The sequence below is a fragment of the Athene cunicularia genome (genome assembly GCF_003259725.1).
Source record: "Athene cunicularia isolate RWA chromosome 3 unlocalized genomic scaffold, athCun1 chr3_part1, whole genome shotgun sequence".
NCBI classification, from domain to species: domain Eukaryota; kingdom Metazoa; phylum Chordata; class Aves; order Strigiformes; family Strigidae; genus Athene; species Athene cunicularia.
This window is the reverse complement of record NW_020799097.1, coordinates 70,314,362-70,339,171: the sequence shown is the minus strand read 5'-3', so window position 1 is coordinate 70,339,171 and position 24,810 is coordinate 70,314,362. Positions and strand designations below refer to the sequence as shown.

Here is a 24,810-nt window from a genome sequence, read left to right as displayed (position 1 = left end):
AATAAGAAGGGGTTGTGGGGAAAATCAACTAGATCCTCTTCTCTCCTCTAAATCTGTTATGACCTTAACACAAATGCTAACTTGAGTCTTCAAGGGGAAGGAAGAAAGTAAAGGAGCCTCCTTTTTTTGGCTACAGTGTTAAAAAATGAGTAGTGTTGTCATATATGCTGTACTTGTAATGACACAATGCATTTAGGCCTGTTTGAAAATGATAGTTACAGTTTGAAGGGTTCCCAGTAGTTTGAAAGGGTTCCCAATTTCAAAAACAATAGACTGTTTTTTGGTGAAATACAGAAACATAGTGATTTTGGTAATTAGACTGCTAATGCAGAGGCATTACTCTAAAGCCTACCACCTTCTCAGAATTGTTTTTTAAATAGCTAACCAGAAATCCACAATTTATATGGTTGGGAAATTCTTGCTGAAATTAGTGTGAATAAAATAAAAACATTACCGTTTTATTTAACTAGTTCCTGGTTGTAGCTTTTTCTTTCATTAACTTCTTGTGTGTTTTTTTCTAGGCTTTGTACAACAGACTGGTTCCAGTAGTTAATGGTGTGAGAGGATTTTCTGCTATCCAGCTTGCCCGTCTGAGAGTAAGTTGTTAATGTAGTCTCTCCTCAATTACAGTATCTCTTCATAAAATTTACTCTTACACAACTTGTTTAAAATTGTTTGATGTATGGGACCAAGTTTGTATGAACCTCCCTCATGAATTTATCAAGTCCAGACTTTTTTCTGAAAGCATTGTCCTTGAAGTAATAGGATCTGGGTCTGATATTATTTTCATAAGTAACATTTTTGCTATTCTTTTCTCCTGAAATAAACCAATAATGTTTTTAAATGCTGTGTCTTTCCCAATGAAATATTAAAGTTAGAGTTTTAAAAATATTTTTCCTATTATGGTAAAGTCACGTTTGAAAGCTCACATTCTTTGGTTTTTGTAGTATTTTCTAGTTTTGAAAGTTTATTATACTGTATACTTCTGGGATTTTACTGATGTCAGTTTGACAGTGTTCTTCCTTCAAGTGTAGAAGTGCATCTATGTTTCTCATAACATTTTAAGCTTTTGAATGCCAGTGAACTAAAATGTGGATGATGCCTGCTTGACTGTGGCAGAGTAGATCTGTCAGAATTTTCCATCAGAATTTTGGAGTATTATCATTTTGTCCCTATTTACACTGGATATAGAGGAGGAGGGGGAGTGTGTTGGTTATTCTTGACATACCAACTATCTGCAATTGAAATTAATTTCTCTCTCTTCACATAAGATGCAACTCAGTTAAAAAAAAAAAAGTTTGGCTTTATAACATTCAAATACGTGCATCATAATCCAATGTAACTGAATTATTTTGCTGTGATTTGCTTTTAGTATAATGATTCCTTTATACTTAAAAAAAAATCTTTATGGGGTGGGATTACATTTTCCAAAAGAGGCTTATTAAGATTAAAAATACTTCCTTATATGTGTGGTTTAGACTTGTAATTACAGAAGGTCCCGTGCATATTTTTTTCCCAAACTCCTTGGCTAACATCAGTAGCTCCCTTTCTCATTCCCCTGCTCCTCAGCTTTTTTTCTCTTTTTCCCAGTAATTATTTGCCTATGACCTCTTTTCCTCGTCTCTATAACTGCTTCTATCCCAGTCTCTCCTTTTCCGCTTCAGCTCTGTGTCTTACTTCCTCCCATCTGCATCCAGATCAGCCAGCTTTTTTCTTGCTGCTTAGATCCGGTATAGACGTTGTTGAAACCCTGAGAGGGACAAGCAGGTTCCTTTGCAGTCTCGGTACCCAGCCCTCTGTGCAGCAGTTGAAAGTTATAAAAATTACAGAAAATTTTACTGTTAGCCCTCTGTGGAGAAATGCTCTGGACAAAATGCTCTGGAAAAATGTATCTGGGCAAAAATGTCTGATACACAAAGCAGGAGGGATAAACACTGAACTCTGCCATCCCTCAGTAGAAATGCTAGTGGGATATTGCTGCTTTCTCCATCTACCTGTTTTCATAGAATTTGTAAGAAACTATCTCCTAACTGTGTCAAATTGGTTTAAAATTGGCCAACTGATTAGAAAAATATTAATACAGGACTGGCAGTTGAGAACATAAGCATTTCTTCATTAAAACTGGGGCGAAAAGCTTTAGGGTACCAAGTGTCAAACCCTGCAAGCTATTTTCAACAGCTTTTTGCCCTTCTCAGTACAGTGGGAAATGCTACCAGTGCCTGCATCTGGATTTGAAAGCATCTCTCACAGTCGGAGAGACCAATCCTCAAAAAGGAGCATTGCAAAAACAATTTTAATGCTCTCAAAAGGATGTCCCCAGCTTTCTAGAAATAACTGTTGGTTTAGATAGTGGTAGCTATTTGAGTATTTTTAGACTTAAATTTGCTTTATTTTTAGTCCTGAAGCAAAAAAGCTTTTAGTCCAAAAGCATGTTGTTTAATTCACTGAAGAATGCTTTTTAATGACAGAGAAAATGAAGTTTGTGTTTGGTGTGGTTTTTTTTTTTTTCCTTAAAGACTACGGTTCTTAAACATAAATTTCTGATTCATCTTTATGTAGATTCACCTAAAAAAAGGTTTGGCATGCTGAAATAGTGAACCTGTAAAAGCCAGGATGTTTGTGGATGATGGGCTATTAAAGCAGAAGCTTTTATTTTGTTGAAATATGATTCACGCAAGACAGCACATGGATCTTTCACAGATTTGCACAAACTAGAGCAAGAAATTATTTTTTTATTAGTAACTGATAACGTTGAATTTTCTATTTGGTTTACACTGAGTTTCCTCTGTGTGAGAAAGATTGTTAATTTAATGGTCTGTGAGTATTTCTCCTTTTTTGTTTCTTTTCTCCATCTACACTTGCCCCTATTTTAGTTATAGGTGATTTCCTGTGTAGTTTTTATTTTTTAAAATAGTTTTCGTCCTGACATGCTTCTTTCCAAAAGGCTTGCTGAAAGTGGGGGTGATAAGTCAGAGAAGCTATACGTTTTGAAGCAAAAGAGCCGCTTCATTGACTTTCTTTAACTTGTTTTTGTGTAGAGGCTGGGAATAAGCAAGACTGATCCTGGATCTTTAACAGAAGAGGAAATCCACAAATTTGCACGCCTTGATATTGACCCATCTACCATAACATGGCAAAGAGGTATGTAGTCAGAAAGTCTCACTTCAGCTTGGATTTAATCATAATTTATTTCCTACTTTGCTTAATTTTACCTAAATCAGAGTTGTTTCTGCTCTCTGACTGTAAGAACAACCCATTTGCAAATAGGAAATGGGTATGCATAACAGATTTTGGTGCAGTATGTTGCTCTGAACTTGGTTAAATATCTGAAGTAACTCAAGAGACTTTCCTAATATTCTGAAGGATGGGTTGCTCTGACATGTATAAGTACATCTCTTGTCTTGATCATATTAGATAATACATCTTAAAACATAGGAAAGTGACTTTATGTATTCTACAAATCTTAACCATTCTTTTCTTAACCGTGTCTATTATGGCTTTAGATAGTTTGTACTTACTCTGCATGATTTTGGTCTCTCATCCTTCCCAGCTCAGCAGCCTGGGTAGCTCAGAGACTAAATATACCTCAGGGATAATGTGGGGTTTTTTTAAGTATTTTGCGTTGTTTGCTTTGTTAGAAAGAAGAGGTGAAAGATGTGGTACAGTTTCAACTGTGTATGCCAAGCAAACCAGTATCTACTCTGACCCTCAGACAACTTCTCTTTGCGTTTTGCAGTTCTAGCGCTGTTAAATTTCAGTGTTTACCTCAACTTCTGTATATATTTTTTTAAGCAAGTAAACACTGCATAACATTTTAAGCTCAGTTCCATTGGATTTAATTTTCTTTGTAAGTTCTCAAACACCACCAATGTTATTAGCTCATAATCATTGTTGTACGGAATTTATTGTGATGGTCAGAGAAATAAGGTGAATCTATAGAGAAGTGAAGAGTCTTAGCCATGCTTTACTGCGTATTTATGCACTTTCTGTGCATATCATCTCAGACTTGGGATATTTTTCTCAAGATAATACTGTGGGATGTGACATAAGATGATTTTTTATTAGTCACACAGTGTGTCTGCATAGAAGAGACGTGTATTAGGATGAAGGAATTATTTAAATATTAAGTGTAATATGACTCTTCATCGTTTATCAGCATGGGTTTGGGAATAGGCAATGTTACTTAACTGCTGTTAACCTCAGTTGAGTTATTAATTAATCTCAAACATGTTAGTGAAACTTTTGTTCCACACAACACTATGTGATGTACATATCTTAAACATTCCAGAAAAAAATTTTCAGGATTGTTTCAGATAAGCTGGAAAATGTTTTATTTGGGACTGTTCCTGCTATCCATATGTCAGTGAAGCTTGTTACTTACCAGGGAATTTATAGGGCAGAAGAGAAAGCTATCAGATTGTCTGAAAATTAATGTTAGTCAGAACCTGTTTCCTTAGAAGTGTCACAGGCTTAAAGTTCATTGTCATCGTATACGAACTTGAACAGGTACCTCATACTGAAAAGAAGGAAAGCCTCCTACTTACCCTTCCCCTGGTATTCAGATCCTGTTTATATCTCTAGAGGATAAGGAAGTAGACACATTAAACCTAACACTTGGTTGAACCTAAACTTCCCTGAAATGTTTACTTTGGGTAAGAAAGAAGGAAAATTTGGAGAAGGAAAAACTGGTTTTGTGACAAAACCAATTCTTTCTTATTTTGCTACTTCTAAGTGCAGCTATTGGAATCTTCTTGGGGAATTAATCCTGACCATGGTGAGAAAACCAGTGTGTCCCAGAGACCACAAAGATTTGCAGGAGTAATTATAATTTCATGGTAAGGGTGTTCAGGTTACATAATTTCACTAAGAAGGACCAGATAAAAATCAGCCCACTGGCTGTCCAAGCTGGTGGGAGGGCTAGTTCCTGCTCTCAGCAGTGCCTGCCAGGGTAGGCAGAAAAGACATTTAGGTCTGCTTAAGGCTGCTTGTGAGTCTGTGCTTCCTGAGAGGCAAAGGAGTAAGTTTGTGCTTAAGGGATCAGCTTGCCATATGGCTTCACGGTGGCATATGGTACCACAGCTTGGTATGGGGCTGCTGCTTCCACGTACCGGGCTCTGTTCTGCAGTTTCTGCCAGTATTTTATTTTTATATTTTAGTATTTTATTTTTGTATTTTAGAGTATGACTGTATATAAATAGAAACCAAAAAGAGTTAACTAAATCTGTGTTGCACCATCCCTTAAATGGAATTCCTGAGGAAATTAGGGGCCTAAATACCATGTAGTGGGACGAAGGCACGTATGGTATTTACAACAGCCTTATGAGCAATGCCCAAGGAGAGGGGAAGGACCTTAAATCTTGCTTTTCTCCCCACTCAATCACAACCCTGAACTGGGTTTGTGTAGGGCTGAAATTCAGTGTCTCTCTTGTTCTTCAGTAATTATGCTGTTCTTTTCTATACAGACAAATTTGTTAATCTCCAAAAGCAGTAGGAAATACGGGACAAGGTGATTTCACTGACCTTTAGTAGAGACATCTTGTCCAGAGGTTTCTTGATTCTCTGCCTCTAAATAAACGGGGCTCGGATTTACATCTACTGGAAGATTGACTTGATTGCCAAACTACAGGCTGAACTGATCAAGTATCTTCCACCCTTTCTTTTAGTGTTGGTGCAAATTGGAATGTTTGTAGGGCTAAAGAGCACGTAAGAAAGAGGGAGCCTATTTTTGCATTCTGTAGAGATTGCCATTCCTGGGAAGGAGAGATCTTGGAATTTGGTCACATTTTCTAATAAATAGAAACATCCTGTTCAGTTCTCAGCAGATGGGAGAGCTCTTCTGTTATTCTGTTTTGCCTTTTGGGTCCTACAAAAGCACATTTGAAGTTGTGGTGTTGTCAGTGCAGAACTGGAGAACTTGGCTTGTGATGATTGTTAGTGAAATTAGCAATTCCACAGTATGGTTTGGACATGCCCTTGCAATATCAGAAGTGTTTCCAGGTTAGAAATAAAATTGTCTGAAATTGAAGTTGTGTTAAATAGCAGATGTTTGGCCTTGGTAGTTGAAAAAAAAACTTCCTTTGAATACTGTGTAGCTGAATGTGGAGTTAGTTACCGTGATGTGCAAGAAAGTGACTTGTCTGGAAGAGCCAATCTGACAACATAATCATCCTTTAAAAGAGAAACAGACCATGTTTAAGGTACATCATGCAGTCTTAAAATTGATTCTTAACAAGTCAACGGCAAAGCAAATGATTTGAGGTAGGTCTGAGGTGCATTGTATTTACTAAGACAGATTTTTCTTGTGTAGGTAAAAATATTAAATTTGTATGTTAGAATATTAAAAATCTGTTAGCTTAAAATACTTTTCAGAGAAATTGTATTTGAGTTATTTCAACCTCTCATCTAATAGTATCAACTAGAAGGGAGAACCAAATCAGTCTGAATGCTAACATGCAGGAGTGTGATTGTCTGGTTGCACTCTTCGATGTTACATGTATAACAACAGGTATGCCTGAAAAAACATCCAGATCGCTGAGTCCTTGTTAACATGTTTTGCTTTTACTATGCCCTCATTTTAGTGGTGGATACAAATGACAGATTCCTGCGCAAAATAACGGTTGGGCAGGCAAATACGGAGAAAGGATTTGTCCGTCAGGTATGTAAAGGCGGTTAATATGTTTCATTCCGGACAGACTTTGCTTTAAAGTCTGAGAGATGTTTCTGTAGTTCTTTCAGCATACTTCTTTGAATTGCAATGCTAACATCTGTTGCTGTTGTATAGTATTCTTGCAGTGAAACGGATTGTGTTAATGAGTAACCGAGTCTGAACTTTCCGAAACAGAAACCAATGCATATTGCAAAATGTGTTGAAAGCACTTGAAAAAATTGCGTACGTTAGGGGTTCAGCGTTGTCATCCTATGAGTATAAAAGGTAGCCTTATGCCCTCATGAGGTTAATTTGTATGATTTTTCTTACTTTTAAGTCCCTCGAAATATTTATGTAGTATTTATGTAATTTAAATGTGATTTAAATTTAATGTTAAAAAATCAGGGTGAGGGATGGGACATGTGTTGTTGGTCCCATTGGTGAGGACTGAAAATGGCCATTAGCTTTTTTATTCAGTTTTCATTTCCCTATCATGCCTTTCAGCTTTGGGACCTAAACTGTAAGAACTTTGAGCTATGCTTAATTTTTATACGTGGGCTGGAAGGGATCGTTCAGAAAATGAGCTTGTGTATGCTTTTCAGCAGTGTAAAAAGCTAACCTACGTTACTGTATGAGAGCTTCTGAAGTACTTACTAGTAAATTCGAAAGCCAGCCTTTTCCAACACTATCTGAACAAGTGTTCCTGGTGTCATGTGGGTAAATCCATTTCTGAAAAAAATGCACTGTGGAGTAGCAAAGCCAGGTGGAACAAACTCATTGTGATGATGTGGAGTAGCTCCTAATTCAATGAAAATACTGTAATCTAACACTCTGGATCATGAAATTAATGAGATTTTGACTATTTTGAGGTGAAGTACTATTGTGGTAGAGATAAGGCTTTCATTCATTTTGGATATCCTGTCTTTAAGTTTTCTTTATCATTTCAGACCTCTTCTAGGCTTTGTGCCTAAATAAAGACACCAAAAAATAGAGCTGATAGTTTTGTTCGGTTCAGCAGGTAGAATAGTCACACTGGAGAGAAGAACTTGAGAGAGAAATCAGAACCATACAATGGTTTGGGTTGGAAGGGACCTTAAAGAACATCTAGTTCCAACCCTCCTGCCATGGGCAGGGACACCTTCCACTAGAAACGATCGCTTGTTTTTTGTTTTGAACAAAGAAGTAGAGACTTTTCTGCCTATAATTTGTAGAAAACTCAGTATTAGCTAATACTTATCTCTGATAATGGGCTGGAACTGCAAAATATTGTACTTGGTACAAGTTCCTTCAACACTTGAGACATTTTCCTGTGTTTAGGTTTGTTTCAGTGACTCATTGTGATTATTAGCTTTGAGCCAGATTCTGCCAGCCTTATTGTGCAGCATTTTACCACTGTAATTATGCTGCTGAGTTAAAATATGTTGGGGTTTTTTTATTATGGAGTACTGGTTGACATATGGCAGAGCAGTGTTGCTTCTCTGCTGTTTTGTCTAAAATGACCTTGATGCATTCAGTTTTGATGTGTTGGACTGATGCATATCCATTCACATTTTAACGTGGAATTGGTGGCTTGAGAAATAGAGAACAGTTAGGGAAACTCATTTCAGAGCCTAGTCGGAGATCCAGAGAAAACAGGACTTCACAGTTAACAGATGCATTTTATAAATAGTTGGAGTGATGTTCTAGCACTCTTAAAATCAATGACACCTGTGTAAAATGGCAAAGCACAGCAGGCACAAAACTCTGCATTTTAATGAACAGGGATGCTGTGGTTTCTAAAGAGTATTACATGACTGATGCCCTTGATCCTGCAATTGAATCCATGTGGGTGGATCCTTTCATCAGTAGAGAACTGACTTTGTGGCTAAGGCTTCTCTCAGCACTTCATAGGTGTATAAAGGTTATTAGAGTTAAAATAGCACCTGCCACCACAGTCTTTTAGACTGTTTTTTCAGTTAAATATGCCACTCTTTGAGTGTCCACCTGAGATTGTTTATCAGGAGACAGAAAAAAAAAAAAGGTTTTATTATCGTTTCTATATAAACCCAAAAGGACAGGAAAAAACATTCTGATAAAGTTAGATAGTATTCCAGTATATGAGTTGGTCATAGATTTCTCAGGCTTATTTCCTGACTTACATCAGCTGCAACGACTTACTGGGGGCATTTGTAACTTCAGAAAAGATGGTAGCATCCATGTCATTGCAATGCTAACAGTGTTCATTGTGTACCCAGGTATTCGGTTATGTGTAGAACTGCTTCCAGGGAATATAGAAAACCTGCTTTGCAACTTCAGCATTTCATTTAAATCCCTATGCTGAAAACCTCAATTACAGGGTTATTTTTTGTTTTCTGTGGTATGTATCTCTCCCTATATATGCCCAGTGCAGAAAAGTGCTTGAGTGTCTTCAGAAGTTTTGACTAAAAATGCAGGTACATAGAGGTCAGCCTGAATAGGGCTGCTCTACGCTGTAGCTCTCAAGACAGAATTTAAAAGCAGGAACATAGGTTAAAAAAGGGCAAAAGCTGCTAAAGTACTAGCAAATGGGTATGAGCGGTAAGGTATATGTCGAACAATTCTCTATGTAGATGCTTCTTAAAAACAGGCAAAGCCCCCAGTTTGAACAGATTCCTCTGGTATTAGTCAGTAAGGGATATATCTGGTAAAAGTCTTACATAGAAACAGTCCTGGGGCTTTTTTACATAGATAACAGTAGGATATCAATTACTAAACTTTTGTATAAACTTCAATTGCTGGAGATGGAGAGATTACTAAAGAAGCTGCAGTTTTATTTACCCCCAGCATTGCATTCCTATCACATAATACATTAGTGACTTTTTCTTTCTTCTCTGTTTACGTTCTGACACCATGTGGCCTGAGCTTTACTAATAATTGATTAATACAAATACTGCTAGTGTATGCTGCAATTTCTTAAAGAAAAGTAAGTATCACAGTTTACATTGTGCTGAAATACTGCACAGCATGAATGTATTTCTACAGGAGCAGTAGAACTGGTGCCACATTTAGTTCTTGGGGTTTTTTAAACTTATATATTTGTTCATTTTTTTTAAAAAAAGGGGGATGAAGATATATTTTACATTATCATAGGTCAAGCACAAGATCTAGCAGCATAGACTCTAAATTTTGAGTTTATATAGGAAAAAAAGTGATCAAACAGAGTAAGAATGTTTTTGAAACCAGAATAAAAAAACTTTTGGAGAGCATTACAAAAAAAACCAACCCCCAAACCAGAAAACAACCCACAGTGCTGTGCTTGTGCCAGTAAAGTTCAAAACACATCTGGTGATTTTCTTTTTTGCCACAGAAAAAAAATTCTTGGTCCTTCAGGGAGCTTGTGCTAAGGATAATGTGAGCCAAGGGGCTAAACACTCTACAGGACTGGTCCCCAAGTAAATGAAGTGTAATGGAGAACAATAATGAGAGAATATAAACAAAGTGTTTGAAGTTGCTCTAGTCTGAGTAAACTCAAAAGCTGTAGGTTACAATTTGGAATTTGTTTGAATTCCAGTGTGAAATCTGTCTTTTCTGAGTCTATTCCTGACAATTCCCTGTGAGTGTTTGACCTGACTTTGATTTGGTTCATGATTCTCATTTCTGTTTTACAGGCTCAGTTTGATATTGCTGTTGCAAGTGAAATTATGGCCATCCTGGCACTTACCACCAGCCTTCAAGATATGAAGGAGAGACTGGGAAAAATGGTGGTGGCTAATGACAAGAAAGGAGAACCAGTAACAGCGGAGGATTTGGTATGTTCAGTGCTGTAGACCTGTGAATAACCTCTGATGCGTTTGTTTTGCCTTTTGAAGAATTAAAAAGGCAGGTGTGTGCCAAGGATTTTGCTTTGAACAGCACAGATATCAAAGAAAGATATTCCTCTGGGCCAAAACTTGCTCATAATGAGAACAAGATGCAGAACTCATTTCTCCATCTATCTGGTAACATGTGGTTCAGGAAGTTTCTGATCTCCATAACCTGCTTAGATAGTTTTCATGCAGTTCTTAAGGCAAACAAATTTGGTGCTGGAGGGAGTCAGAGTGCGAGCTCCTATTTGAGAGAGCTAGTAATGTTTGCTACTGTACTTGTAAAGTGTACTCAGATGTTACAATGATAGTTACCACATGAATGCTTATACCACCGAATCAGAATGGAAACAAGCTATTCTTAATTCATAATTTGTTGACAGTGCTTAAGACAGGGTTATCTCTTCACATCATCAAGACTTTTTCTTCCTTACATTCCTTGCTGTTTCCTCGTTCCCTACTTCAACTTCTGAAAGAAGTCAATATATTCTTCCTTAATATGAAATTCTAGCCCTTATAGCCAGGCTGTGAGTCAGTAAACAGTGTTTGGAAACTCACACGTGTTTGTGCATGGCAGGTTCTGGTGCAGCCAGAAGCTACCAGTTAACCCTTGCAATCCAGCTGTATGTCAGGAATAGGCTCACTGTGATTGGAACTAGTTTACCGTAACATTACGTTACTTGAATTCAGAAGCCTAATTGCCAAATTAAGTTCATATATTGCAGATTGATAGCACACCCTAAATACAATAAATATGGTAATGCTTTTCTTTTATGCTTTTTTTGTCATCTAACTATGTCTTTATAGAAACTGTGATATGTCTTGAAGCCATGCTTTCATGCTACCCTGCAGGCAATGACTGCCTGTATCACACAGACTATATGTGTGTTTTCCTGTTTGTCCCTTTTATGTGGACATCTGCACAAACTTACTGCGTTTTTAGAATGAGCAAAGGAACAAGTATCCTGCCTGATCAGCAAAGATAGCAAATCCACAAGCCAGGAATACCTTCACAGCCTTAATGGATTCAAGTTTAATAAGGAAATGAAAACATAATATCTAACTTGCCTGGAGTTAAGATTGAAATTAAGATAAGCGTACCAAAATTTCTAAGTACTGTCATCATTAAAATTCAGAGCAAATCAACTACTCCCAATTATGCAGGAGGCATGAAGAACTGCATTTAATATTCTAGCTGTTGAAGTTTTGGTTTTCCTTTTCAGTTGCATAACTTTGTCTTGGCCAAATAGGGGGGAGTGGGGAATGAGTTGCCTTACAATGCATAGGCAAAAACTTCAAAATAATTAAAACTACATTTGAAATGTGTGATTTTAATCTTGATGCTGCTTTTGTGTGAAGGTATTTTTAATGTGTTAGTATTACAAAATATTTAACCTGTCTTCAACCACTTAATGCTAATAGCTTGATGAATGAAAGCAGTTACTTTTCCATGTTTCATCTATGGTTGCTCTGTGGAAATACAGTGTTAGGGCTGGTATTATGAACAATGCACAAAGAACTGTAAAATTTTTCCACTGTGGAAGTACAGTGTTAGGGCTGGTATTATGAACAATGCACAAAGAACTGTAAAATTTTTCCACTATGTCCCTAAAATGAAAATAACGCTCAGCAAAATGTCTGTTACTAATTCAGTTTTCTTTGGCCTTTTTTTAAACAAACTTCCTATGCTTAGTGTCTCAATCATTTGATAGTGTCACTTGTGCTGCACATATGTTTCTAGTTCTCCTTTAAAGCAGTGTTCTATATTCTACAATAGAAGAACTGCCCATTAAAAAAAAAAAAATCATCACAGTGCCAAGGGTATGTATTACGACCATCTGCAGCTATGCTGCTGCATTCGTTTTCTTCTACAGGTTCTCCATACCATGCACAGTGAGGTTGGATGCATGTCATGATTGTGAAGTGCTGAAACTCCTACCTCCTTTGTTGTAGAGTGTGTTACAAATGAGGATGAGAACTATGGGAAAAATAGGAATGTGATTTCATGGTAAGGCAGAAGAATGCCTTTTTGGAGAGTCGGATTCTGTTCCTGTGTTTTTCACAAAGCTTATGTGTGATGCTGTGTCTATATAAACTGATTCTTACAGTTTATGAGGAGTTATGCATTCCTCTATCTGGCTTGATACCAGCTCAACAGCTGAAACCTATGGGAAGAGTGAGACACCACCAAGAACTTTGAACGAGGAGAAATTATTTTATGTTGTCTCAGGTTGAGCATCCAAAATTGGAAAATACTTTTGAGTTTGATCCTTGTGTGTGCTGGTTTCTCTTCTGAAAACTGGAACAGTTGTTCATTTCTGCAGAGTTACCTATATTAGTGAAGAAATCAGATGCTGTGGTGTTGGGATTTAAGAAATGTAAAAAAAAAAATCAGTAGTGGGTTTTCTTACTAAGATTGCTTTATCAGATTATATACTGCTTTATCAGTATATTTATTATATATAGAAGGGAAGAGCTTATGAGTAACCGTACTGCACTTGGGAAACTGTACTGTACAAAGTTGAGTTCTCTGGAAACAATAGCAGGAGATGTATAATCACAGACCATACCATGTCATAATTCATATGCACAAAGAAGATAAATTTCAGCTCTATCAGGTAGCATTTAATTTCTATTCCTGGTTTCTTCCCACTGGTGGTCAGTATTTGAACTGCTTGCAGTTACCCTACTCTTTCTGGACTTTAAATGAAGTATCTGCTCTTCCTCCTACTGCTTGTGCTGCCTGTGTTGTTACTATTCTTCTGCAAGCCCAGCTTTTGGCCCCTCTTCATTTGGACTGCACAGGTTCTATCTCTCCCTTGTACATGTTAGAAGAGGATTCCTGTAGGATCCAGGAGAAGAGATCTTTGCCTGTGGTCCAGGTGTCCAGACCCAGAGCTGTTCCAGCCTGGTGCAGACTGTAGACACAGTTGTTACATCCTACATTTCAGCTAAAGCTTTCTGGACAGGACATGGCAAGGCTAAGCATTCATTAATGAGTATCTGTGAACTGTCATTTTTGGTTTTGAGCAGATTTTCAGATGTGTTATGAGGTGTGATGTGAAGCCATTCTCCTTCTGAATTTTCATTCTTCTTTTGAGTTAGGGTCACAGAGGAGGTAGAGCTTTATAGCTCAGAAAAGAAAGATCTCAAGACAAGAGAACACAGAAAAATCAATATACATGGTTGTCTTATGCTCTTAATCCAAGAACAGTTCAATCATTTTGACTTAAATTTTCATAAAACAAAATCAAGTTTTAAAAGCTTGAATCTATCATAGCCACTTGACATGGAACATGTTAGCCCAAAGAACTGCAATTGCATATAGTTTTAACAAATTTTACAGACAGCTTTGTCATGGGAGGTACCACACAACCTGAATAATGTGTGCTGCTCAGTCCTATCTGTCACTTATAAAAATTCTAGGGTTCATATTTTACATATACTGCTCAGATTAAATTTATGCAAGTTTAAATTTTTGACAGTAGTCTTTAGTTCATTGAAATCTATTTGAACCAAAACCACTAAACCCTTCTCTGTGATTTGTTTCCAGATGTACACACAATATACTTCAGAAAACACAATTGCTCTTAATTTTGACTTTATATGCAGTATATTTATAATAATACAATAGTAAAACCTAAAATACACATTGGCAGATATAAACCAGATGCAGAGGCAGGTTAGGAGTAATAGAAAAAAGATAAATTGAATATTTCATGAATTGAGAAGACTCCTTCCACAAGAGTAATGGATTAAATATCTATCCTCTGTAATGGAACATACAGAAGTCTTTGCCAAAATGTGGTGCTCATTGTACAGTATTTTGAAGAGTGAATTGCTTTTTGGCTTTTACAGTGTAGTAGAATTTTGATGGACACATGCCATATCTTTATGTGAAGTTAAATGGATATGTATGCCCCAGATCAGTATTTCAGCAGCCATGAAAAATATTAAATAAATATGTCACTATTTTTTTAAATAAGACTTCTTTTCAGTTTACTTTCTCTGCCATGCTGTTAGATTTCAATAATTCCAGGACCAAAAAAAATAGCATCATATTTACTTTTATAAATGATCTGTCAGCTGAATATATTTTGTTCTCTGGGTCATCAAAAACCTTGTGTACATACTTCACTTTCAACACAAGTAGTTGCAGTTCTCAGCTTACAGTTTATGGTTTAGTTTTTTACAGAACTGATATTGCAGAAAAATATTATCATTTTGTTAGAGACTATAGTTTCAAACGAAGGGAAGTTACAAGTACTTCATTATTTTTCTTATAAAAGGTTTTTCTATGCCCGTCAGTCTGTGTAACCCTTATTCATTTCACAGTAGTTACTCTCAATCACCTTCCTTGTCATCTAGTGCTGGCTTTCATTTCCACTCATGATGCACTTCAGAGACCACTCCACTGGAAGTTGCTTTGAAAGTATTTTGGTTTTTCATCTAACTTTGCCTTTCCTGTGTCACATGTATAGTTTATTTTGTGCTCTATGATCCTTGCTGTCCTGGGGAGCATACCTGCCCCAACAGCTGGTGAATAGATGGAGGGGGTATTATTTTCAGAAGTACTTGGGATCAGTTCCAGGAGGGAAGCTGGGAGACTTGAGTGTCCATATACATTTGATTCAGAGTCCTACTTCTTTCTTCTGACAGTGAGTTAGTGAAAAGCTTATGCTCTTTGGACTCTCACATGCTTAATTGGCATGTAAGTGCCTAAGCCTCTAATTCTTTTATAAAAAATTATCTACCTTCTCTGAATTCAAAATGAGAACCTGATTTCTTAAATAGCTTTGAGAATCAGATCCAGGACTTTGAGCTGTGTGAATTGTTTGTTAGCTGCTTGGAGGATTTGGGGATATGAAGGAACGAAAAATTTATTCTGACAGAGTTGTGTCAGATAAATATGAAACCTTTATCAGCTGTTTGGTTTTTAAGGACTGTTGTTGACACCAAACCTGTCTAAGAACCATGGAAGGCAGATAGACATGATGTAGACTAATTGGAATCCTTGCATCTTTTTTTCTTTGCTTTCAGCTTCAAGATACAATGAATTGTTGTGTCCAGAATGCATATCTTATATGGATGAAGCATCCCAAAAAGTTAAAATGCGTAGGAAATATTTTTTGCTTCACTGTTACCATCAAATTGGAGACTATCAGAAAGCAAAGGAGACAGGATTTGAACCAGTATTGTCTAGGAGGGGGAGGGGAGAGAAAAGTATCACAATTTTATTTTTCTTCTCTCCCAAAGCCTTCTTTCCCATCAACGTATCTTGGGTCAGCAACAGCTATTTTCATGCTTATTTTGAATGAGCTGGTGGTCTCATCCAGCATGAAGTAAACAACAGAAACACCTAATGGGATAGCTACAGCTGGCATGAGTTAACCCTTGTCAGTCCTTGGGCAGGATTCCCAAGAAGAGCATTAGGGCTCATCTGTGGCTGCTCAGATAGTTAATCTTGCTACGGACCAGTTGGAAGATCTGATGTAAAGTTTTCCATTTCACTTTTTTTTTTTTTTTTTTTTCAGAAAGTTGAATAGCTGTTAGAATTGCCTTTTACATGGTAAGATTGTATGCTATCTCAGTGTTCATGTGCTGAAAATTATCAACAGCTGTTTCTCTTTTAGCATAATGATGAATAGCTTATGCTATACAATGATGATAAAACTAAGATATGGGAAGCAAATATAAAATTAACCAACTTTTCCTTCAGCTATTTTGATTACCTGTTGCTTCCTAACTAGTGTGTGTTCGTGGTTCTTTTTTTCCATGAGACAGAAGATGGACAACTTAACTGTTATAGTTTTGTGTTGATAGCAACTTGTGACAAGCATCATTTCCTTCAGCTAGGGGTGGAAGGGGAAGAACTGTACATCTGGTCTGAGAAATTCTGTCCCAGCTGGCTGCTGAATTGTTCAAAAAGCAGGAAAAAAACAGGCTTATAGATCTATTCAATAACTATATTGCAAACTGGTTTTATTTTTTTAATGAATTCAGATTATGCACTACAATCAACAGAAAGAAGAATGTAATTGTTTTAATAAATTAGTAGGATTAAAAAAACAGGTTTAATGAAGAAATTGCTAGGATTGAAATTTGTTCCATTTAATTTTAAATTGTTAGAGCTGGGACTGGGTATTCACTATTCTATTTTGTAAGTGCTTCAGATTTGGAAGTGAATCAAATCAGTTTTATAAAGTAAATTGTTATATTGAACAGATTTAACATTTAATTTCCTAAGAAACACACTCACTTTAGAAGGACTTTTACAAATTGCTAGAATACAAGAAATCAAAGGCAGTAACAGTGGCAATTATTTTTAGATGGTCCTAAAAAGAAAACTCAAAAGACTCACAGAATCCAGGTTTGGGTTGGAAGGGATCTTAAAGATCATGTAGTTCCAACCATGGCAGGGACACCTCCCACTAGACCAGGTTGCTCAAAGCCCCGTCCAACCTGACTTTGAACACTGCCAGGGAGGGGGCAGCCACAGCTTCTCTGGGCAACCTGTTCCAGTGTCTCACCACCCTCACAATAAAGAATTTTTTTGTTGTGTCCAATCTAAATCTACCCTCTTTCAGTTTAAAACTGTTACCCCTCATCCTATCCCTACATTTTCTGATGAAGAGTCCCTCCCCAGCTTTCCTGTAGCCCCCTTTAAGCACTGGAAGGCCGCTATAAGGTCTCTCTGGAGCCTTCTCTTCTCCAGACAACAACCCCAACTCTCTCAGCCTGTCCTGATAGGGGAGGTGCTTCAGCCCCTGATCATCTTTGTGGTCTCCTCTGGATCTGCTTGAGCAGGTCATATCCTTCTTATGTTGGGGGCCCCAGAGCTGGTTGCAGTACTTCAGGTGGTGTCTCATGAAAACACAGTAGAGGGGGAGAATCACCTCCCCTGACCTGCTGGCCACACTCCTCTTGATGCAGCCCAGGATACTGTTGGCTTTCTGGGCTGTGAGCACACATTGCCAGGTCATGTTGAGCTTTTTGTCAACCAACACCCCCAAACTCATTTATGGATAAAATATCGAAGTATTGAAGTTACATTTAATTCTAAAAGCAGAAAATTTATGTGTGGTTAAATGAAGCTTTACATTGTTTGTTGAGATTTGTTCTGCATTTTTACGTTCTTTATATAACAAGTAGTTTATAATCTTACCAATTAAACCATTTTTTTCAAGCTGTAAAGGAGCCTGTGGAAGTGAAAAGCATTAATTTTTTTTTTAACATATTTTCCTTTTCCTTGTATTTAGGCTGTCACATTGGATTCAAACCAGAGTAGTTGGGTATAGGTACAACATAGCACCAGGCTGCTTCTATGGAAGTGATGGAACCTCAACCATTCTGACAGAGAGCTGGCACACTAGTGTTTCCTTGTGTTTTGATCCTAACTTCCAAAATTAACATATTAAGAAACAGAAATTTATTCCTTACTGATTCAAAATAGGGAAAAAGATACTGGTTTGCTACCAGTTTCACTTATTAGTTCTTTGTGGGTCTATCTGGGCTTGTAGATAGTGAAGGTTTACAAAATGCAAGGAGCAAAGAAACATCTTTCTTCCCTTTCCTTTTCTTCATTCTTCCCCAAGGAAACACTTGATGAGCTTTTGTAAAAAACAGTTTTACTATTTTAGTTTCAATCCATTTTTATCTGAGGCCAGATATTCTGCTTCATATTCCTCTGAAATCTGTGTTCAGATGTGATGCTCAGAAAGGGGCGGCTTGAATTTGTATAAAATACTGTACTTATGAATGACTGCATACTTTTATTTCTCTTATCTGTCTGTCATTCTGATTTTCACACAGTTTGATAGTTCAATCAAATGAGCCACTGCTAATATCACATTTTTTTCTATCCATGATCTAATTCTTTCAAAACAAAACACATTTTCTTCTCAAAATCAAAGTAGTTTAGGAATAAATTGAAATACATGCTTGTGGTTTCTAGATAACACTGCATATAGTTTAATAGTGCTGTGTGTGCTCTATAGCGCTTTTTTTCTAAAATGGGCATTGGGTTTTAGTGTAGAGGGATGCCATGACTTTCTTTTATTTTTAATTCAGTCAGTGTGAAATTTATACCTAATATCCAGCAAAATTTTTAGGGAGGAGTAAGTTTTATTTACAGCTAAAAAGCAGCAATTCACACAGCTCCTTTTGTCCTCATCATCACAGTAAGGCAACTCTAACTTTTAATCTTGTGATGTATTCATTATCTACGCCTCATCAACTCTGTGTCTGCTTTCATCCTGTGTCTATTACATACATATTTGTACAAGTGTAGAAAAATAACCCTTTCTGGTTGTTGCTAGCTGTTGATTCATGCTATTGATTCTGTCATGGAAGAAATACATCTGTCATTTCTTCAGGCAGTTTTAGCAAGTTATCTTCTTGCTTTCTCAAGTCTCAGTGGCCTTTGTTTCAGCTTTATCTTTTGTTCCCATGAACATCTTCATGCTGATCACTTAATAACTGTTTCTGGTTTCTCCATGAAATAGGAAGAATATTTACCTACTTCCTTTTAAGTGTATTCAGAGCAAAATCTCTATTTCTGGCACATTCTGTAAATACATTAGAAGTCTTGAGGTAACATCAATTTATTTAAATTCTTTATACAACGCTGTAATGCTTTTTCTCCTTTGAAGTGTAAGGTCTTTTCCCTGTTCTAACTAAGCTTAAGTGTAACTCAGAAATGTTGCACCTTAGAACTGACTTCCTTAAAATGTGGACTCTTGTTTTTTAGGGAGTAACGGGTGCTTTGGCAGTTTTGATGAAAGATGCAATTAAGCCCACACTAATGCAGACATTAGAGGTGAGTATGGTTTATGATGCTTATGCTTCTCCAGCTTTCACATTCCATATTGTGCTTGTTGTGCTTCTCCAGCGACTGCGCTTAACTTTCAAGGTTCAAGCTACGGTCAAATCCATAAAGGCATTTCAGCAAATGTTCATTTGTGTATGTTAACTAATCAACTCTATCTGCATTTATAACTTTATGGTGGGTTTTTTCCTTTTTTTGAGACTGGCTTTAGTCATAATTTTGCCTAGTGTTGCAAACAAGCTGCAATGTACTGTTGAACTGCTTCTGAGCACACTGGAAGGCAAGTAGGACTTCGAAGTAATAGACTTCCTTCTGTTTCCCATCTTGCTGTTCTAGGGAAGTTTTCTTTTTATATATTTTCTGTATATGTGTGTTCCCACAGCCCTGCATTTTGAATGAAAAATAGATGCTTCGCTGAGGCCATTCTATGCTGTATTATAATTTGTGCCTTTTAGAAACACAGGAGACTCCTTTTGCCTGTTTATGCTTTTCTAAAAGGTGGCTCCCAGATACTCTGTCTTGCCATAGTGCCTTCAGGGACTAAATTAAGCTTTGCTGGTCTATGAGAGGAATGTTTTACACTTACCCTAGTGAATATTCTTCCAGCAGCTCAAAGAACGCAGAATTAGTACTACATAACTTTGTGTCTGAGCGGTCTAGTATTGCATTTTCAATAATAAGCTGAATGATGAACAATATATATGGGAAGAGGGAGGAAGAAAAATGGAGAAATAATGAAGCAGTTTTGGAAACAAATGCATTTGAAGAACAGTTAATGGATATTATTGAAAGTTTGGCCATCAAAGTTACAGAGCTGGAATATTTCACAACAAATCTTTCCTGGTATGGTGAAAATTTGAAAAAATATAGAAAAATACCAGTGCAATGCCTGTTTGGTAAAAGTGTCTTATTCTCTACAGCATGTCAAAATGATAACTACCTTTTTGCTTTTGTGTTTGGATGGCGACAGCTTCCTGCTCTCAGGGGATACTAGAAAAATGTTATTTTAGTCTATGTTATTTTACTATAGATATCTTAATTATTTTCTCCTGCAAAGAACATCCATTCTTCATCCATCCATCCATGTGGCTCTATGAAGAATATATGTGTGTGTCAGAATTCAATATAACATCCAATACCAGAAACTGGAGGTCACATAGAATCAAGAATGTCATGGCAGAACTGTGTATTAAATCACCACTTGGATGATATTGTGCATGTTAAGCATCAGTGTCAATGTAGCTTTGATTCTGAATATTTGTACTTTGTATATCTGTTAGAAAATAACATGATTTTGTTGTAGTGTTCTAAAAGACAATTATAAATATCAGAAGAATTTCTTTTGATCAATAGGCATTTGGTTCTGGGACCTTCCCCCCCTTATATTCACGTTTCTATGCAAAAAAATTCCTGCCTTTTATGTGGTATTCTTTTCTAGTCTAATCTATGCTATGACTGAAACATCTGACAACTTTCATTAAACACTATTGCTTGTTAGGAGGACCCTGACCCACACTACCCAAGGATACTTTTCCCAAAAATTCTTCTTACAAATTTATTTTAAAAACAGCAAGCTAAAGCAGCTTAGAAGACTGCTTCATGCTCCACTCCCACAATTTGAGTCTTGAAGACAAACTTTTGACACCCCTTGAATACTTGTTGGCTTGCAGGCTAATTTGAGTCACCTACCTAAGAAAAAAATCTCCAGCATACATAAATCTTTCCAAGATAGTGCTGTGCTTTGTCTGATGTTTGCCTCTGGGACTGTGTCATGGCTCTTGTGTAGAGATGCAGTGGCCTACTCTTTTAATGCCCATGCTGTTGTTGCTGTTCTTGAGCATCAAGCTTGTGTCATATCCCATTTTGTGAATAAATACCTTTCATTACTTTTAAGAACTGATAATTTTAATAGCTTCAGGTTTGTTTTTTTTTTTAAAAAAAAAAAAGGGAATGAGGGGAACAAAGAAGATATTTTGCCTTGCACACTTAAATGTAGTGCAGTGATCCACCTGTGAGTTTAGAGCCCTCCAGCATGATAGATTTTAAGACAAGCTAATCCTAGTGTACCATGAAGTGGTGAATGCAATAACATCTCTTCTGTTTCTGATGCGTATGTGAATTGCAAGTCTTTATTCTCACAAACCACAAGTGAGGAGAACTGAAGCCCAAATTAAATAATCCTAATAAGTAGCATCCAAAAGAAGAGAGGCTTCCTAAATTTCCAAAGAGGCTACCAATATTAAGTGGACAACATAATCCTAATCCCTTCAGGGAGAACAAGTTCTCAATACAAGTGTAAAGACCTGTAGCGACAGCACCATGACTTGATAACAGTAACATCAGAAATGATCCTACAGCACACAGGTGGTGGAAAAACAGAACTATATGATTACACAGAACACATGCAGCTTTGACTGTGATGTCAACCTGTCCTACAAGTAGAGATGAAACTGTTCACCAAAGCAGGTCTTCCAGATCATTTTGGTATTGGGCAATGGCAAAAAGACTGTCTGAGGAGGGAGAGCGGGAGATCTGGGTGACTTCCAGCTGATGCTGATAGATAATTTGGCATAATTTGTAAATTATAGTGTCTGTGGGTAGCAGTGGCTGAAAGTAGGCACTCTTCTATGATCTGGCGAAGAGCCTGTAGATGGGTATTGTGTTAAACTGTGGAGGTCTGAGTAGTTTCTTCTAAGTGCCTGTGAAGGCAGAGAAGTATGACCTACTTGGTAGATTTACACCAGCTTTATATGGGCATGTGCATGCACTGGGGAAGAGGTTTAGAAGTTAATATATCAGTAATGATCAAATGCCAGTCTTGCATGGAACTTCGGTGGCAACTTGTGTCAGTGCATTTTTTCATGTGTGAATTGATGTGTAGTTTTTAATTTGCTGATTTTTAAAGAGGTTTCTTGGTGGGTTGATTTCCTTCACAATCCTGCTACTCTGTCACCAGAAATGTTGTCTCAAGGTGTTAGTGATTGAGAGTGTTTTATATGTAGGCATGACAGTAAAATCTCAGAATGGGAAAAGTCTCAAAGTGGGGCACTCCACCTGCAATAAATGTATACTTCAGTAGAATTTATATTCAGCACTGTAGAACTGAGATGACTTTGTTTGAAAAGTACATAATGATTTCCTAGTGTTTATCCATGTTTCTCTTGACAGATTTGTTCCCTCGTGAACTGATCCCTCAATGTTTAGCATTTATTTATACCATGCGTAACAGAGCAGGCTGCTCTATGGGACAACTCTTTGTAGTTGAAGGCTGGCTGCTCTGGGATGGTCTGCTCATGTTACATTTAAAGTGCCACTCACAGTAAAGATGAAGGGAGGATGATAATAAGTATTATAAACATCCTTCTAGAGGCCAGATAACTTCAGATATTTATTGACGTTCAGGATTTATTTTCTTCTACTGAGACTTGGATAATAAAATTTCCTGTACTGAAAACAGTTAGCAGAATGCATCCCTGTGCCACTGTTTGTTTCTCCATATAGTTTATTAAGAGCATAACGAAGATAAGTGGCACTCTGATGTGGGTTGGATGGCTGACACAGAATTATTGAAGCTGGCTGGAGAAGATGTTGTCCCTGTTCCAGGGTGTGCCTGAGGTTCCTGAGATCCTGCTGGAGTTCACTCCCTTCAGTACCTAGCCTGTATTTTTCATTCAGAATTGTCCTTGTAAAAAGACTATTCAAATAACTCCTCCTTTTTTTCTGGTGGATTTCAGAGCTCCAGGAGAGCATCTGTCCATGCCAGTGGTTTAGTAGTGTGTTTGGATTTCAGGTTAGTGGCAGAAGGTCTCTTGGCTGCTGATATTCTGTATGTTGTACCCCACAGTCCAAATTTTATTCCCATCTTTGTTGTGTGGATGAACTCTTGGAAGCACAATTGCCCAGGGAATGTTGTGGGAGACCTTTCTGGCCCCCTTTGCATAACTGTCACAGTAATGGGCTGGGCTGTCCTCTCATCATCCATGTTTGCACTTCCATGCATTGCATCTGCACATGTATGTGCTGAGCTCTAACAAAAGCAGCCCTATAGTTGCTTGCCACAAAAAATTAAGCGTTTGGAAGAATAAAATTAAACTTGGTGAGTAATAAAACACAAACCAGAATAAATCCCATGGATTTTAATCTGGCATCTGAAAACTACAGTGTTATTGATTTGAATGTCAAAAGGGTAAATATTGGGTATAAAGTAAAAGTAAAACTTAAGGAAGTAAAACTTAAACTTGTGGAAATGATTTGCATTTTATTTTTATAAAAATGCAAATCTTTGAGATAGGAGTAATATATTTTGCACAGTAGCTCCCATTAGATTAATTCCTAGATACTGTACGAAGCTTGGAAGGTGTACATAGTTCAATTATTTTTTTTTTTGCATAAATATGTAAAACCCCAATTAATATTGCAGTATGTGATCATTAGGAGATAGAAAACAAAAAGAAAACATAAATCCTAAGTAAACACTGTGAAGTCAGTGTGTTATGATGCTAATCTACATAATTCCTTTTGTTACAGGGCATGATTTCGGATTTATTTACGTCTTCAGCTCCTTTTCCACTGTTTCTTCTCTAGCATGTATGAGGCAGACTTGGTTTTGGATTGTAGCTTAATTGTCCATTTTTTTTGAGAATATCACCTGCCCATATGTATTCATATTTTCCTTTTCCCACTCTGGATTTTTTTTAAAAAAATCCCCTGCTTTATTAAAACAAACCTGAAGTCTGATATGCCAGTGGATAAAAAGTTGCTCGTCTTTTTTCTGAACAAAACAATTATGTGTAATTACTTCTAGAGGAAGCAATAATAACATATGCTTTTTGTTGATGTATTCTATATGGTTTGTAGTCAGTGTTACTGAAACATGAAAATCTGTTTTCTATAGTAGGAAGTATTTCACTACTGTAATCCAATTGTTCTGCTGTTTTATGGAAAACATGAAAATTTTTGTCTATGTAGGTTGTTTTCTTAAGGCACTGGTGAGAAGAGAGGGCAGAAACAACCAACTTTTATTGTATGGTAAATAGCTTCCAATTTGTGGTTCATGGGTCTGTTGGATGTGGCCTGGTGCTGATCTGTGGCACACTGTCCTCCTTAATTGGTATTTCTGGTCAAAAATTAAGGAAGATTGCCCAATAGCTTGCCTGAAATTCTGAGGGTTGGCAGTAACTCCTAATACAGAATATGTGAACAACATTGATGGAGATAGCCTGAAGTTGTCTTTTACCTTTTCTTCAACCAGCTGAGGAATTTTAAAAGCATTAACATGACAGTAGAGGTTTGTTTGCATAAGTATTTTATAGAAAGACAGCTGAAGTGACATCCTTCCATCCAACTGTATATTCTGAGAAATACTGGAGAAAAAATAGCAGTTAATATATCTCACCTAATCCCTTTATATAAATGCTAATTTTCTAATTTCTCCTTTCAGTAGGATGCCAGCAAAAAAGTAACAGGAAGCTGAGATTTGCTTGCTCTCTGACAAATTTCCCTATGCCATTACTTTG

General features: G+C 37.0%; 1 protein-coding gene across 4 annotated transcripts in view; it reads left to right on the top strand.

The window, feature by feature from the left end:
• Positions 1–24,810, top strand: part of MTHFD1L (methylenetetrahydrofolate dehydrogenase (NADP+ dependent) 1 like) — a 151,065-nt gene that overhangs the window by 38,669 nt on the left and 87,586 nt on the right. For 3 of the 4 annotated variants that reach the window (XM_026846002.1, XM_026846001.1, XM_026846003.1), the window contains 5 exons: positions 522–596; positions 3,039–3,141; positions 6,579–6,655; positions 10,273–10,413; positions 19,217–19,285. In XM_026846002.1, coding sequence (XP_026701803.1) covers positions 522–596; positions 3,039–3,141; positions 6,579–6,655; positions 10,273–10,413; positions 19,217–19,285 — 465 coding nt within the window. Of the gene's footprint in view, positions 1–521; positions 597–3,038; positions 3,142–6,578; positions 6,656–10,272; positions 10,414–15,118; positions 15,179–19,216; positions 19,286–24,810 lie in introns of those variants that run through there. The other variant, XM_026846004.1, reaches the window with a different exon arrangement.